At 40.6% G+C, this 16,628-nt stretch overlaps 1 protein-coding gene across 5 annotated transcripts in view; it reads left to right on the top strand.

Moving 5' to 3' along the window:
• RAD51C (RAD51 paralog C) overlaps window positions 1-16,628 on the top strand; it is a 51,474-nt gene that overhangs the window by 25,314 nt on the left and 9,532 nt on the right. For all 5 annotated transcript variants that reach the window (XR_008375529.1, XM_053569118.1, XM_053569116.1 and 2 more), the window contains exons 6-7: window positions 10,665-10,731; window positions 12,908-12,968. Coding sequence is in view for 4 of the 5 variants with exons in the window: in XM_053569118.1 (XP_053425093.1) it covers window positions 10,665-10,731; window positions 12,908-12,968 (128 nt within the window). In the remaining variant the exon portion in view is untranslated. The remainder of the gene's footprint in view (window positions 1-10,664; window positions 10,732-12,907; window positions 12,969-16,628) is intronic.

The following is a 16,628-nucleotide window of genomic DNA, read 5'->3' as shown; positions in this document are numbered from 1 at the left end:
ACAGTAGAATTTCCATAGTTGATCACCACCTTAAGTTGACCTAATTTTCATAGACCAGAAACGTACTACATGTACATCAGTACAGTTGGCCTAGTTCCTTATGTTAACCACTTCTGTATGTTGACCAGTTAGTTATAGTCCTTTGTGTGGTCAACTTACAGAGAGGGTCTACTATATGTATTTTTTTCATATAATTCCACTTTTGAGAAAAATTAAAATTATATTTATGCATCTATAAGCATACACTGTTTATATTGGAAAAGGTCCAAAAGAACCAAAATTTTGACAATGGCTACTTCCAGGGATAGTATTTTATGGGGTTCAGACATACTTTTTCCTTCTTACTTTATAAATTCTTCTTTGCTTGGTATTTTTTTCTCAGCTAGTATTTATGGAAGCATATATGACTTTTTCTTATTTTTCTTTTTTTTCTGAGGAGAAGTAAAGAAAAGTTTATTAAATTTTTCATTAAGTGAAGCGCCAGCAGACACCTGTCTCAAAAATAACAGCGTTGGGCTGGGCACTATGGCTCACACCTGTAATTCTAGCACTGTGGGAGACCAAGCTCAGGAGATTGAGACCAGCCTGAGCAAGAGCAAGACCCCATCTCTAAAAAATAGCCAGGTGTTGTAGTGGGTGCCTGTAGTCCCCAAGAGGGAGGAGGATCTCTTGAGCCAAAGAGTTTGAGGTTGCTGTGAACTATGACTCCACACCACTCTACTGAGAGCAACAAAATAAGACTCTATCTCAAAAAGAAAAAATAAAATAAATTAAAAAAAAAAACTGTTCTTCTGAGCAGAAGCAAAAAGCTTTTAAGGGTTCTGGGTGGCGCCTGTGGCTCAGTGAGCAGGGCGCCGGCCCCATATACTGAGGGTGGCGGGTTCAAACCCGGCCCCAGCCAAACTGCAACAAAAAAATAGCCGGGCGTTGTGGCAGGCGCCTGTAGTCCCAGCTACTCGGGAGGCTGAGGCAGGAGAATCGCCTAAGCCCAGGAGTTGGAGATTGCTGTGAGCTGTGTGATGCCACGGCACTCTACTGAGGGCGATAAAGTGAAACTCTGTCTCTACAAAAAAAAAAAAAAAAGCTTTTAAGGGTTCTGATTAATCTCACAATCTCATTTTGGGCTAAGACAATCTCAAGGCCTTTGCCCAGATCCATCCCATATATGACTTTTGATGATAACATATTATGCAATTATAAATTATGCGTGTTATAACACAGTTTGAAACAATGAAAAATATAGAAAGTGATTATCCATTACCCAAAAATCATTATTATTTGGTGTAAATATTTTTTTCCAGACCTTAGGGCAAACATACTTTCTTATTCATACTGTTAAGCAAAGCAGTTTTTTTCCACTTACTATATTGCGAACATCTTCTCATGTGTACTACTTATACGTCTACCCTACCTTAACAGCTACATAGTATTCCATATAGTGTGATTAGCATAGTTTGCTAACCACTTCCCTGTTGATGGTCTTTAAAGTTGGCTCCAGTTTTTCACCATTTAAAACACTAGGCTTGGCGCCCATAGCATAGTGTTTAAGGCACCAGTCACATACACCGAGGCTAGTGGGTTTGAACCTGGCCTAGAACTACAACAAAAAGTAGCTGGGCATTGTGGCGGGCGCCTGTAGTCACAGCTACTTGGGAGGCTGAGACAATAGAATCACTTAAGTCCAGGAGTTTGAAGTTGCTGTGAGTTGTGACACTACGGCACTCTATCGAGGGTGACATAGTGAAACTGTCTCAAAAAACAAAAGAAATCAAAAAACATTGCAATTAATACTGTAGGCTTTTTTTTTTTTTTTTTTTTTGAGACAAGAGTCTCACTCTCCCACTCTGGGTAGAGTGCTGTGGCATCATCATAGCTCATAGCAATCTTAAACTCCTGGGCTCAAGTGATACTCTTGCCTTAGTCTCCCAAATAACTGGGATAACAGGCACCTGCCATGACACCCAGCTAATTTTTCTATGTTTAGTAAAGATGAGGTCTCACTGTTGCTCAGATTGGTCTCCAACTCCTGAGCTCAAGCAATCCACCCGTCTTGGCGGGCTTGCTAGGATTATAAGTGTGAGCCACCACAACTGGCCATTACTGTAGTATAATATGTGTACTTTTGTTCATTTGTTCAGTTATTTCTTTAGAATGAATTTCTTTTTTATTTTATTTTTTTAGAGTTAGAGTTTTATTTTGTCACGCTTTAGAGTGCTGTGGCGTCACAGCTCAAAGCAACCTCCAGCTCTTGGGCTTAGGTGATTCTTTTGCCTCAACCTCCCAAGTAGCTGGGACTACAGGCTACTGGCTATTTTTTTGTTGCAGTTTGGCTAGGATGGGTTCAAACCTGCCACCCTCGGTATATGGGGCCGGCACCCTACTCACTGAGCCATAGGTGCTGCCCTAGAATAAATTTCTTAAAGTTGAAATATTAAGGGTGGCGCCTGTGGCTCAGTGAGTGGGGTGCCGGCCCCATATACCGAGGGTGGCGGGTTCAAACCCAGCCCCGGCCAAAAAATAGCCGGGCGTTGTGGCGGGCGCCTGTAATCCCAGCTGCTTGGGAGGCTGAGGCAGGAGAATCGCCGAAGCCCAAGAGCTAGAGGTTGCTGTGAGTCCTGTGACATCATGGCACTCTACTGAAGGCGGTAAAGTGAGACTCTGTCTCTACAAAAAAATAAAAAAAAAAGTTGAAATATTAAGTCAAAGGAATTTCTCTCTCTTTTTTTTTTTTTTTGAGACAGAGCCTCAAGCTGTCACCCTTGGTAGAATGCCGTGGCATCACAGCTCACAGCAGCCTCAAACTACTCTTGGGCTTATGTGATTCTCCTGCCTCTGCCTCCCAAGTAGCTGGGACTATTTTTTGGTTGCAGCCATCATTGTTGTTTGGCGGGCCCTGGCTGGATTTGAACACACCAGCTCAGGTGTATGTGGCTGGTGCCTTAGCCGCTTGAGCCACAGGCGCCGAGCCAGGAATTTCTCTATTTTTAAACATTTTGTTATTAAATTATTTTCAGAAAGTATGTTTCAGAGTATGTCTTCTACAGTAAAAGGCTGGGTACCCATAGTTCAATAGTTAGAGCGCCAGCCCTATGCATTGGGGTTGGCAGGTTCAAACCTGGCCTGGGCCTGCTGAACAAAACAAAAAAAATAATGAATGAGAATTCTACTTTTCCCATATCTTTACCAACTTTGAATGTTACTAGTCTCTTAAATCATTGCCAAACTAATATGGGGCTGGTCCTTTAAAAAATGCACTTCCTTGATTATTTGCAGAAAAAATTTTTTTTTTTTTTTTTTTTTTTTAAAACAGAGCCTCATTTTGTCACCCTTGGCAGGGTGCAGTGGCATCACAGCTCACAGCAACCTTAAACTCTTGGGCTTAAGTGATTCTCTTGCCTCAGCCTCCCAAGTAGCTAGGACAACACCTGGCTATTTTTAGAGATAATGTCTCGCTCTGACTCAGGCTGGTCTTGAACTTGTAAGCTCAGGTGATTTGCCCACCTCAGCCTCCTAGAGTGCTAAGATTATAGGTGAGAGCCACCACACCCAGCCTATTTGCAGCAAATTTTTAACAGCTTTCATGAGATACAAACCACATATAAAATTTACCTTTATTTTTGTTTGTTTTGAGATAGAGTCTCACTCTGTTGCCCTGTTTCGATCTCCTGAGTTCAGGCAAACCACCTACTTCAGCCTCCCAGAGTGCTAGGATTACAGGAGTAAGCCACCATACTCAGCCAAAATTTACCCTTTTAAAATGTGTAATTCAGTGATTCTTAGTTGTACAACACAGAGTTGTACAACTATCATCACTGTGTAATTTTAGAACATTTCCCTTACCCTAAAAAACCCCTGTTCCAAATAACCTTCAGAATATTAGGAATATATGCTCCTTCACTTTCATCTTTCAAATCTGATGCACTTTTCTCTTATGATCAACCCCAATTTGGTACTGTACTGGGAAAGTAATTCTGGGAAGTATAGTTCCAGAATTTTTATTTTTAAAAAAAACTTCTTCCTTTTAATTATCATTCCCTATTTTTCCCTTCCTCTAGTCTTTAACAACCATGAATCTACTTTCTGTCTCTATAAATTTGGTGTTTTTTTTGGACATTTCATATATATACATATATATAGAATCACACAATATGTAGTGTTTTATGTCTGACTTTTCTTTTTTTTTTTGAGGCAGAGTTTCATTATGTCAGCCTCGGTAGACTGCTATGGCGTTGTAGCTCACAGCAACCTCAAACTCTTGGGCTTAAGCGATTCTCTTGCCTCTGCCTCCCAGGGACTACAGGCGCCTACCACAACACCTGGCTATTTCTGTTGTTGTTGTTACAGTTGTCATTGTTGTATTAGCTGGCCCGGGTCGGGTTTGAACCCGCTAGCCTCAATGTATGTGGCCAGCGCCCTACCCAGTGAGCTATGTACGGGTACCGCTTATGTCTGACTTTTTTCACTTAGCATTTTTTTGTTGTTGTTGTTGAGACAGGGTCTCACCCTATGCCCCTGAGCAGAGTGCATTGGGCGTGGTAGCTCACAACCTCAGATTTGGGCTGCGGGCACCCCACTGCCTCAGCCTCCGGAAGCCGCTGGGATTACAGGTGCTCGCTGCAGCGCCTGGCTGGGTTTTTCCATTTTTTTTCATGAGCTGGGGTCTCACTGTCGCTAAGGCGAGTCTCGAACTCCTGAGCTCAAGCGATTCTCCCTCCTCAGCCTCCCACAATGCTGGGATTACAGGCGTGAGCCACCACGCCCAGCTGCTTAGCATAATATTTTCAAAGTCCAAATCGTACATATATATGTATTATAGCATCTATTCTTTTTATAACTGAACAATTTTGCATTTTATGGATATAAAACCATATTTTATGGATATTCAAACTCCATTTTGTTTATCTGTTCATCAGTTGAAGGACATTTGGATAGCCCAAGTATTTTTAAAGCACTGATGTTTATAATTTCAAAATGATTGTTACTTTACTATTTTAAAGACATTGTTTAGAATCTTGGAGTAATCATATAATAATTTTCATCCGTATCATGGAGCCCAACATTTTTGAAGAAGTAGTATAGGCGGCGCCTGTGGCTCAGTGAGTAGGGCGCCGGCCCCATGTGCCGAGGGTGCTGGGTTCAAGCCCAGCCCCGGCCAAACTGCAACAACAACAAAAAAATAGCCGGGCGTTGTGGCGGGCGCTTGTAGTCCCAGCTGCTCGGGAGGCTGAGGCAGGAGAATCGCGTAAGCCCAAGAGTTGGAGGTTGCTGTGAGCCGTGTGACACCACGGCACTCTACCCGAGGGCGGTACAGTGAGACTCTGTCTCTACAAAAAAAAAAAAATAGTAGTATAATTATTTTATATATATTTGTTTCTGGCTTGCCTTTTTTTTTTTTTGGTAGAGACAGAATTTCACTTTATTGCCCTTGGTAGAGTGCCGTGTCACAGCAATCTCCAACTCCTGGGCTTAGGCGATTCTCCTGCCTCAGCCTCCCGAGCAGCTGGGACTACAGGCGCCTGCCACAACGCCTGGCTATTTTTTTGTTGCAGTTTGGCCGGGGCTGGGTTTGAACCCGCCACCCTCGGCATATGGGGCTGGCACCCTACCCACTGAGCCACAGGCGCCGCCCTATTTTATATATATTTGTTAATAATGCAAAATCTAAATTGGGGATGTTCAATACCTGGGAAGCCAGTACTTCTATTTACACTGCCTGAAGATATATGATGGATAAATTAAATACTCTTTGTAAACCAGCACTAGCCAATAGAATTTGTGGAAAATGGAAAGATGAAAATGTTTGGTGTAATACAGTAGCTTCATGGCTGCTGAGCACTGGAAATACAGCTAATGCTACTGAGGAACTAAATTTCTAGTTGTGTATTTTTTTTTTCTGTCTCCTTCCAGAAGAATGAATTTTAAGATTTAATTTAACTTTAAAAGGTTCCACGTAGCTAATGGCTATGGAATTGGATAGTGGCACCTCTAGAGAAAAAGGTGTGAGCATAAGTAAATCTTCCAGTTGCTAGAGCTTAAGCTCTTGGTAGTATGTACAGTAAGGAGTATTAGGGTGGCGCCTGTGGCTCAAGGAGTAGGGCGCCAGTCCCATATGCCAGAGGTGGTGGGTTCAAACCCAGCCCCGGCCAAAAAAAAAAAAAAAAAAGTAAGGAGTATTACTCAGCATGTTGGGATGCCAGTTAGTCATATATTTTAGTTAATTACCAATTTAGATTCCGGCTTAGCTTGTTTTAAGATGCCTAGCGTAACATAACAAATGGGGTAAGTACTGTGGCACTTAAGGGCAGAGGAACTAACAGAAAGTTATGTCATCTGATTGGTACCTGATCTAGGTGGATCACAGATTCCTCCTTTGTGGCTAAAGAGAAATTTTAGGGTGTTTACCACTGCAATGGTAACAGCCAAACAGCTTTTTCTTTCTCAGTTTTCTTTTGGAATTGATTAGTTTTTTTCTGAGTGGGCACCTTTTTTTTTTTTTTTTTTGTGGTTTTTGGCCAGGCCTAGGTTTGAACCCGCCACCTCTGGCATATGGGACCGGCGCCCTACTCCTTGAGCCACAGGTGCCGCCCTAAGTGGGCACCTTTTCTTATTGCTTTTTTTTTTTTTTTTTGAGACAGAGTCTCATTGTCACCCTGGGTAGAGTGCTGTGGCATCCCAGCTCACAGCAACCTCCAACTCCTGGGCTTAGGTGATTCTCTTGCCTTAGCCTCCTGAATAGCTGGGACTATAGGCGCCCGCCACACACCCGGCTATTTTTGTTGTTGTTGTTGTTGCAGTTTAGCCGGGGCTGGGTTTGAACCTGCCACCCTTGGCATATGGGTCTGGTGCCCTACCCACTGAGCCACAGACACCGCCCTCGTACTGCTTTTCATAGCATTTTTATCAATTTCAGTTTGCAATAGTTAACCGTCTTTTTTTCTAGAGGGACAATCTCTACTGGAAGAATATTTAAAATAACTATTTCTGGATGTAAAGGTGCCAGCAATCTGACTTGTATTAATTAAGCCTTAAATGTTTTTGCTTTTCCTGCTTTAAAATTACTGCCTTTCAGGCCTGGCACAGTGGCTGATGCCTGTAATCTTAGAACTTTAGGGGGCCAAGGTGGGAGGATTGCGTGAGGCCAAGAGTTTGAGATCAGCCTGAGCAAGACCCCCATCTCCTCAAAAAATAGAGAAAAGTAGCTGGGCATGGTAATGGGCGCCTATAGTCCAAGCTGGTTGGGAGGCTGAGGCAAGAGAATTACTTGAGTCAGGGAGTGTGAGGTTGTATTAAGCTTTGATGACACCACTGCACTCAAGCCAAGTTGACAGAGCAAAACTGTCTCAAATTAATAAATAAAAATTACTACCTTTTAAAATACAGGATTTTTAAATGCAGAATATTGTTTAATCCAAAAGAATTAAAAAATATTTTTACTCTTGAGGGCTAACAATACTTCTTGGAATTACTAGCAGATTACCATAGTCATAGTTTGAATTCATTTGACCTGACTACTGGGTTTTATTTTTTCCTACTTCTTCTGCTAATATTGTACTTTCTTTATGATTTGGTCTCTTCTCTCCTCTCAATACATTACCTCAGTTTGTTTTGTTTTCCTATAAAATTATAAGAAGTAATACTGTATTTCTCTTGTTCCTAGAAATATAAACACTGAAGTATTTACAGGTATTAAGGATTTCATATTCCTTTGAATGAAGATATTCCAAATAGGGCAATAGTGGTAAAATATACAGACTCAGTCTTTCTGGGCTTCTGATTCCTCATGTATAAAAGTGGAATAATAGTAATACTTCATTCATAGTGTAGTTGTGAGGATTAGATAAGGTGATGATATTGGGACCTATGAGATGGGCGAAGCACTCTGGGAGGCTGAGGCAGGTGAATTGCTTGAGCTCAGGAGTTTCAGACCACCCTGAGGAAGACTGAGGCCTTGTCTCTTCTAAAAATAGAAAAACTAGCCTGGCATCATGGCAGGTGCCTGTAGTCCCAGGTATTCTGGAGGCTGAAGCAAGAGAATTTCATGAGCCTAAGAGATTAAGATTGCTACGAGCTGTGATGATGCCACTACAGCACTCTACTAAGGAGGACAGAGTAAGAGTCTCTTTGGAGACTCTGTCTCCAAAAAAAATAAAAGACGATATTAAAGCACTTAGCATAATTTCTGGTATGTATTAATACTCAGTAAATGTTTGTTACCACTATTGACCTTGCTATTGTTGTTCCGGTTATTTCTGTTGTTATATAAAACTTTAATTTTAAAACTAGTTTTTCAGATGCTCCCAGTTGTGAAGGTTTTACTCTTTGGACCTTTGTGTATTATTTGCTTTACTGTCACACATCATGTACCTACATTTTGGTCAACAACAAACTTCATATACGATGGTGGTTCTAAAATATTATAACGGAGCTGAAAAGTTCCTATCCCTTAGTGACTGCCATTGTAGGTGTCATAATGCCATGGCACATTTCATTACTCACATGTTTGTGGTGATGCTGGTGTAAACATACCTACTGCACTGCTTGGATAAAATTTAGCACATACAACTGATTATTGCATACAATACTTAATAATAATTGTGTTACTGGTTTATGTATTTGCTATACTCATTTCCATTATTTTATAGTGTACTCCTACTTATTTTTTAAAAAAGACCTCAGGCAGGTCTTGCAGGAAGTATTCCAGAAGAAGGCATTATTATCATAGGATGTGACAGTTTCATGTGTGTTATTGCCCCTGAAGACCTTTCAATGGAACAAGATGTGGAGGTGGAAGACGGTGATATTGATGCTCCTGATTCTGTGTAGAACTAGATTGATACATGTTTTGTGTCTTAGTTTTTAACAAAATAGCTTAAAAAGTTAAAGATATAAAAATATTTTTGCATAACTGCACAATATGTTTGTTTTAAGCTAAGTGTTATTACAAAAGAGTCAAAAAGCTAAAAAAATTAAAAGTTTATAAAGTAATTACAATAAACAAAGATTAATTTATTGTTGAAGGAAGAAAATATTTTTATATACTTAATGTAGCCTAAGTGTTCAGTGTTTATATGATCCCTTACCAGTTACTGAACCTGCTAGTGTCTTGATCTTGGACTTCCTAGCCTCTGGTACTGTGAGAAATAAAGTATTATTATTTATAAGCTAAAAAAAAAAAAAGTCTACATTAGTGTATAATTGACTTGCTCAGAGCAACTTCTAACCCATGTGTGGTAAGTGCCCAAGAGAAGTGTACCTTTTTTTATCTTTTATATTGTACTTTTATTGTTCCTTTTCTATGTTTAGATATGTTTGGATACACAAATATTTATCATTGTGTACTAGTTGCCTAAAATATTCAAGACAGTAATCTGCTGTACAGGTTTGTAGCCTAGGAGCAATAGGCTACACCATATAGCCTAGGTGGGTAGCAGGCTGTACCATCTAGGTTTAAGTATATCATGGTGTTCACACATTGAGCAAATTGCCTAACAATGCATTTCTCAGAACATATCCCCACTGTTAAGTGATACATGACTATTTTATTCTTTCATTTTTATAATAAGAACTTCTTTCTATTATCTACTGAAAAATGTTTTGTTGTCTCTGGAACAGCGGTTCTCAATCTGTGGGTCGTGACCCACAGGAACTACATTAAAGGGCTGCGGCTTTAGGAAGGTTGAAAACCACTGCTCTAGAATCATGTTTTGAGATAACTACTTGTGTTTGGGGATAAATTTTTAAAAATTTTACCAGGTCAAGCCTGGTGGCTCATGCTTTGGGAGAGTGAGGCAGATAGATCACCTGAGACCAGCCTGAGCAAGAACGAGACCTTGTGTGTACTATTTTTTTATTTTTAATATTTATTTATTTATTTTGAGATAGAGTCTCAAGCTGTTGCCCTCAGTAGAGTGCCGTAGCGTCACAGCTCACAGCAACCTCCAACTCTTGGGCTTAAGCAATTCTCTCGCCTCAGCCTCCCAAGTATCCAGGACTACAGGCACCCACCACAACGCCCAGCTATTTTTTTGCTGCCATTGTCATTGTTGTTTTAGCTGGTGTGGACCAGGTTTGAACCCACCAGCCTCTGTGTATGTGGCTGGTGCCCTACCTCCTGAGCTACAGGCACCGCCAACCTGTGTATACTAAAAATAGAATAGTTGGGCTATTCAGGAGGCTGAAGCAAGAGGATTTCCTTAGCCGAAAAAACTGAGGCTGCTGTAAGCTATGATGAAAGAAAAAAAACGATTTTTTTTTTTTTTTTTTTTTAAGACAAAGTCTTACTCTGTTGCTCCGGATAAACTGCTGTGGCATTGTCATAGCTCATAATAACCTCAAACTCCTGTGCTCAAGCAATCTTCCTGCCTCCCTCCCAAATAGCTGGGACCATAGGCATCTGTCACAATGCCTAATTTTTCTATTTTTAGTACAGATGAGGCCTTGTTCCTTCCTTCTCAGGCTGGTATTGAACTCCTGAACTCAAGGAATCCTCTCACTTCAATCTCCCAGAGTGCTAGGATTACAGGCGCGAGCCACCGTGCCCAGAAAAGTTTTATTAAGTGTCTTTCTTTAACAGATTATACTCAGGATATTAAAATCACAGGATTATTTACTTGATAAAATTTGGGGCAAGACATACCTAATTTTATCACATTTTGATTTTGTAGGTAATTTTAACCAATCAGATGACAACAAAGATTGACAAAAATCAGGCTTTGCTGGTTCCTGCATTAGGTGGGTAATTAATCAGATAAACATTTTAGTTAAATTCACTTTTTTCTGCCTCTGTCATTTGAACTTGTTTAGTACTATAACCCCTATGAAAGCAGAGACTGGCTCAGAACCCGGCACCTGTAGCACAGTGTTTACAGTGCCAGCCACATACATCAAGGGTGGCCTGTTTGAACCTGGCCAGGGCCAGCTAAACAACTGCAACAACAAAAAAAAAGAAGCTGGGCATTGTGGCAGGTGCCTGTAGTCCCAGCTACTCTGGAGGCTAAGGCAAGAGAATCACTTAATCCCAAGAGTTTGAGATTGCTGTGAGCTGTGACACCATGGCACTCTACCGAGGGCAACATAGTGAGACTGTCTCAACAAAAAGAAAGCAGAGACTATATTTTTCTTGTTCATTGAGAAATCTTAGCACCAAGCACAAGGTCCTTAGATACTACTGTTTCTTTCATTTATATAACAAATATTTATTGAGAATTTACTGACTATTGTGTCAAGTCTGGTGATATAAACATTCATAAGACGATTTTTGCCCTCAGAATGCTCAGTCTTAGGCAGCAGGCAGTATGAATGCATTTATACTGGGTGTCCACAAGTTTGTGTTCAGTTCACAATATAAAGCTATTTTAAACTGTACATGAACTTTATGGACACCCTGTATATAAATCACACTACATTATGTGGACTTATGAACTCTGTTTCTTTTCTTTTTTTTTTTTTTTTTTTGTAGAGACAGTCTCACTTTATGGCTCTCGGTAGAGTGCCGTGGCCTCACACAGCTCACAGCAACCTCCAACTCCTGGGCTTAAGCGATTCTCTTGCCTCAGCCTCCCAAGTAGCTGGGACTACAGGCACCCGCCACAACGCCCAGCTATTTTTTGGTTGCAGTTTGGCTGGGGCCGGGTTTGAACCCGCCACCCTCAGTATATGGGGCCGGCGCCTTACCGACTGAGCCACAGGCCTTTGACACAGGCTTATTTTGTTGCCCTTGGTAGAGTGCCATGACATCACAGCTCACAGCAACCTCAAACTCTCGGGCTTAAGTGATTCTCTTGCCTCAGCCTCCCAAGTAGCTGAGACTACAGGTATCCACCATAATGCCTGGCTATTTTTAGAGACAAGGTCTTGCTCTAGCTCAGGCTGGTCTCGAACCTGTGAGCTCAGGCAGTCCACCTGCCTTGGCCTCCCAGAGTGCTAGGATTACAGAAGCGAGCCACTACACCCAGCCATGAACTCTGTTCTTAACCTCAGTCATGTTTTTGTTAGATCACAACGCCTGAAGATTTATCTCCATGGCTGGGTGCAGTGACGCAACACCTGTGATCCTAACACTTAGGGAGGCTGAGGCAGGTGGATTATTTGAGCTTAAGAGTTTGAGACCAGGCTTGGTGCCTGTAGATTAGTGGCTAGGGCGCCAGCTACAAACACCAGAGCTGGCAGGTTCGAGTCCAGCCTGGGCCTGCCAAACAACAATGACAATTACAACAATAAAATAGCTGGGCATTGTGGTGGACACCTATAGTTCCAGCTACTTGGGAGGCTGAGGCAAGAGAATCGCTTAAGCCCTAGAGTCTGAGGTTGTTGTGAGCTGCGACACTATGGCACTACACTGAAAAAAAGAAAAAAAAAGTTCGAGACCAGCCTGAACAAGAGCAAGACTCTGTCTCTACTAAAAATAGCTGGGCGTTGTGGTAGGTGCCTATAGTCCCAGCTACTTGGGAGGCTGAGGCAACAGGATCACTTGAGCCCAAGAGTTTGAGGTTGCTGTGAGCTGTGATATGACAGCACTTACTGAGGGCAACAAAGTGAAACTCTGTCTAAAGAAAAAAAAATTTATTTAACTAAAATCATTAAAAATGTTCTGTCAGAGTTTTTTTTTTCTTTTGGGGTTCAAAAATTTGTTAATACACCTGATGATATGGAAGACTGAGAAATATACTGACTTAAACTGTGAAGTTTTCTAAACGTAAATAGAGAATAGTGATTTGCAGTATTTTCCTAGATAAGTAAAAATCTATAATCTCAGGATGTTACTCATTTCCAAGGTTTTTTTAAACCAGGTATACTCTTGTATGTTAAATTAAGTATAGTAAAATTGTATTTGGTCAGAGACATTCTAAGGAATGTCTATAACCTAGTCAGTGAGGCAATATATAGTTATCATGTTCTTTTTTGTCAGGGGAAAGTTGGGGACACGCTGCTACAATACGGCTAATCTTTCATTGGGACCAAAAGCAAAGGTCTGTATAGAAAGAAGTTAATAATTCTGAATATTGTGTTAATTACACTTAACACTTACTAGTTTCTTGAGTTAGTCCTGTGGATGAGATCTTTAGTGAACCATGAACTAACGCTTTTGTTGTCTTGTATTACATCACCTAGAGCAAGAAACGTGTTGTTATACTGCACATTTAGTTACATTCTTAGGAATATTTAATTAATGAGATGCGTGCACCTGAAATTAGTAGGTGGCCAAGGAATGGTACTGTCTAAAGCTCTTTGAAATTGTTTATTAACCATGTAAAAGGAGGTGGGTACTCTGTGTTTCTACAAGGGAATAAAAAAAAAAAAAAAGAATAAAACCAGAACAAAAGGAAAACTTTTGGGGTTGGCTTTAAGACTCTAATTTCTGTGGAAAATAGGACAATTTTTCTTAGTTGTTTAGTATATTTCTTGTATGAACTTGTGTTTGTTATTCTTTTGTTTGTATTTTCTTATCCTGCTTTTATTATCCAGTTACTTACTTACTTTTCACAACTATTGCTCTTTACTATAATAAAAGTATGGCAGCATGAAACCTTTGTGTTTGTTTTTAAAGCTGCTGAGCAAGTGAACAAACCAGCTTTTATTTTCTTTAAAATAGGCCATTGAAAGCTGTGAAGTCTTTTATTTTACACTTCTAGAAATGTCAGATTCATGCCAGCCTCTCTGTTTTGTGATTAATTGGCATAACCTAGAGAAGTTGGCTTGGAAATACTCTTAATATAGAAGGAACTTGAGACAATGTATGGGCAAAGATGGAATAAAGGGTTACATTAATATATTTTGGGCTTATTCAGTGATATCGTCTGTTTTTTTTTAATCTGCATTTTCTTTGTTCTCCTACAAACTAAAAAAAAAGATGCCTGACCAAGTTAGGTTTTACTGACCCTAAGATCATAGCACTATCAGTTATACTTCTCCATACATCTTTTGCAACTGCTCATGTATATTGTGTCTTCTTTAAAGATGATATTTCCAAGGAACTCAGGTAGGTTTTTCTTTCCCATACTACAGGGTTCTGTACAACGAACTACCTCCTAATTTTGTAAATAAGTCACTGTATACTGGATTCACAAAAGGAGTTCTTTTCTCAGCAGCAAACCTTTTTTGTAAAGACTTGGCAACAGCTCTCCAGCTGAGAGTCTTTTGAACATATTGCTTATACTTTTCCAGATTTAGGTTATTCTGTAAAGCGCATTTCACCTTCTTTTCTTCTTTTTAGGGACAGTTCTCACTCTGTCACCCAAGCTGGAATGTAGTGACAGGATCATAGTTCATTGCAACCTCAAATTCTTGGGCTCAAATGATTCTCCCTCTACCTCAGTCTTATGAGTAGCTGAGATGACAGGTGTGTAACACCATGCCCAGCTAATCTTTAAATTTGCTGTGAAGATGAGTTCTCTCTATGCTGCTCAGTTTGGTCTGAAAATCCTGGCCTCAAGAGGTCTTCCTGCCTTAGCTTTTGAAAGTCCTGGAATTATAGGCATGAGTCACTGTGCGTAAATGGCCACATTTCACCATTTAAATGTTCTTAGAAATTCCCCCTGAACTAGTATACAGCTAGTATATTTCTCCAGACTATAATGAAATGCTAATAGAACAAATTTAAGAAGAAAGAAAAATAATGGGAGCAAAAAAAAAAAAAAAATAGCAGAGCAAGATATTTTATCCTTTTGTAAATTTACCAGAAGGAAAAGTTGGCCGCCTTTATCTAGAAATTAGTATTGGTTAGATACCTGACAGGTCAGAAAATCATGCTTTTTTTTTTTTAAGGTTTTTTTTTTTTTTTAGCGACAGAGTCTCATTTTATTGCCTTTGGTAGAGTGCTGTGGCGTCACAGCTCACAGTAACCTCCAACTCCTGGGCTTAGGTGATTCTCTTGCCTCAGCTTCCCGAGTAGCTGGGACTACAGGTGCCCACCACAACACCTGGCTATTTTTTTTGTTGTTGCAGTTTGGCTGGGGCTGGGTTCGAACTGTCCACCCTCGGTGTATGGGGCCAGCACCCTACCCACTGAGCCACAGGTGCTGCCTGAAAATCATGCTTTTTTGTTTGTTTGTTTTGTTCTGTGTGACAGAGTCCCACTTTGTCACCCACTGTAGAGTTCTATGGCATCATGGCTCGCAGCAACCTCAAACTCTTGGGCTAAAGCAATCTTCCTGCCTTAGCCTCCCAAGTAGCTGGGTCTACAGGCACCCACTACAACAGCCACCTATGTTTTAGAGACAGGTTCTTGCTCTTGCTCAGGTGATTCACCTGCCTTGGCCTACCAGAGTGCTAGGATCACAGGTGTGAGCCACTGCGCCTAGCCTGAAAATTATGCTTTTGAAGAATTAACCATTGTATAAATTCAGCTTACAAATCCTTCCAGAGAAATTAGAGAATGATGTAGAACAGTGACATTAAATTTAGATAGATCTTATTTGGGTGCATGCTTGCTTGTGCTAGATATTTTACTAGGCACTTTATATACAATTTTTGAAATAATTCTTTGAAGAATCTTTACCTGTTATCATTCAAAGTGAGGAAAGATGGCTCATGCCTATAATCCTAGCATTCTGGGATGCCAAGGTGGGAGAGCTCAGGAATCACGACCAGCCTGAGCAAGAGTGAGACCCTATATCTACTAAAAATAGAAAAACTAGTGGGCAGCGCCTGTGGCTCAAAGAAGTAGGGTGCTGGCCCCATATGTTGGAGGTGGTGGGTTCAAACCCAGCTCCGGCCAAAACTGCAAAAAAAAAGAATCAAAAATAGAAAAACTAGCTGAGCATGGTGGTGGGTGCCTTGTAGTCCCAGCTACTAAGGAGGCTGAGGCAAGAGGATCACTTGAGCTCAAGAGTGTGAGGTTGCTGTGAGCTATGATGTCGTCATAGCACTCTACCCAGAGCAACAGAGTAAGATTCTGTCTCGAAAAAAAAAAAAAAAAAAGGTGAGAAAGCCATAGTCCAAAAAGGTTAACCTGACAAAATAAGCAGTAAATAATAGCTAACATTTGGCATGGTGCCAGCCATATACACCGAGGGAGCTGGGTTTGAACCCAGTCCAGGCTAGCTAAACAACAATGACGACTGCATGGGCAATGCATGTGGCTCAGTCGGTAGGACCCCAGCCCCGTATACCGAGGGTGGCGGGTTCAAACCTGGCCCCGGCAACAAAAAATATTAGCCGGGCATTGTGGTGGGCACCCGTAGTCCCAACTACTCAGGAGGCTGAGGCAAGAGAATCACCTAAACCCAAGAGTTGGAGGTTGCTGTGATGCCATGGCACTCTGCCGAGGACAATAAAGTGAGACTCTGTCTCTAAAAACAATAAATAAAAATAAAATAATAGCTAACATTTATAGAATTTTAATTAATGTCCTTTATTTTGCAAAGCACCATATCTGTATATATTATTTTATTTTCCAGATAACTCTGTAAAGAACATTCTATTAGCTACATTTTATAGCTGACTCTATAATAGAGTTCACTCCTTTTCTTCTGTAATGACTGTTTCTAGAAAGTAGTTATAGTATTGCATTTATTCCTAGCAAATCTGAATGTGCAGCTCTTATTTTTTCTCCAAACTTTTTTCAGATGCTGGATATATGATAAGTAATATGCTTACTTTATTTTATATATATTTTTTCTTTTCTTTTT

The sequence above is a fragment of the Nycticebus coucang genome, chromosome 18 (assembly GCF_027406575.1).
Source record: "Nycticebus coucang isolate mNycCou1 chromosome 18, mNycCou1.pri, whole genome shotgun sequence".
Taxonomy (NCBI): Eukaryota; Metazoa; Chordata; class Mammalia; order Primates; family Lorisidae; genus Nycticebus; species Nycticebus coucang.
The sequence above is the reverse complement of the archived record's forward strand: the minus strand, read 5'-3'. Positions and strand labels throughout refer to the sequence as shown.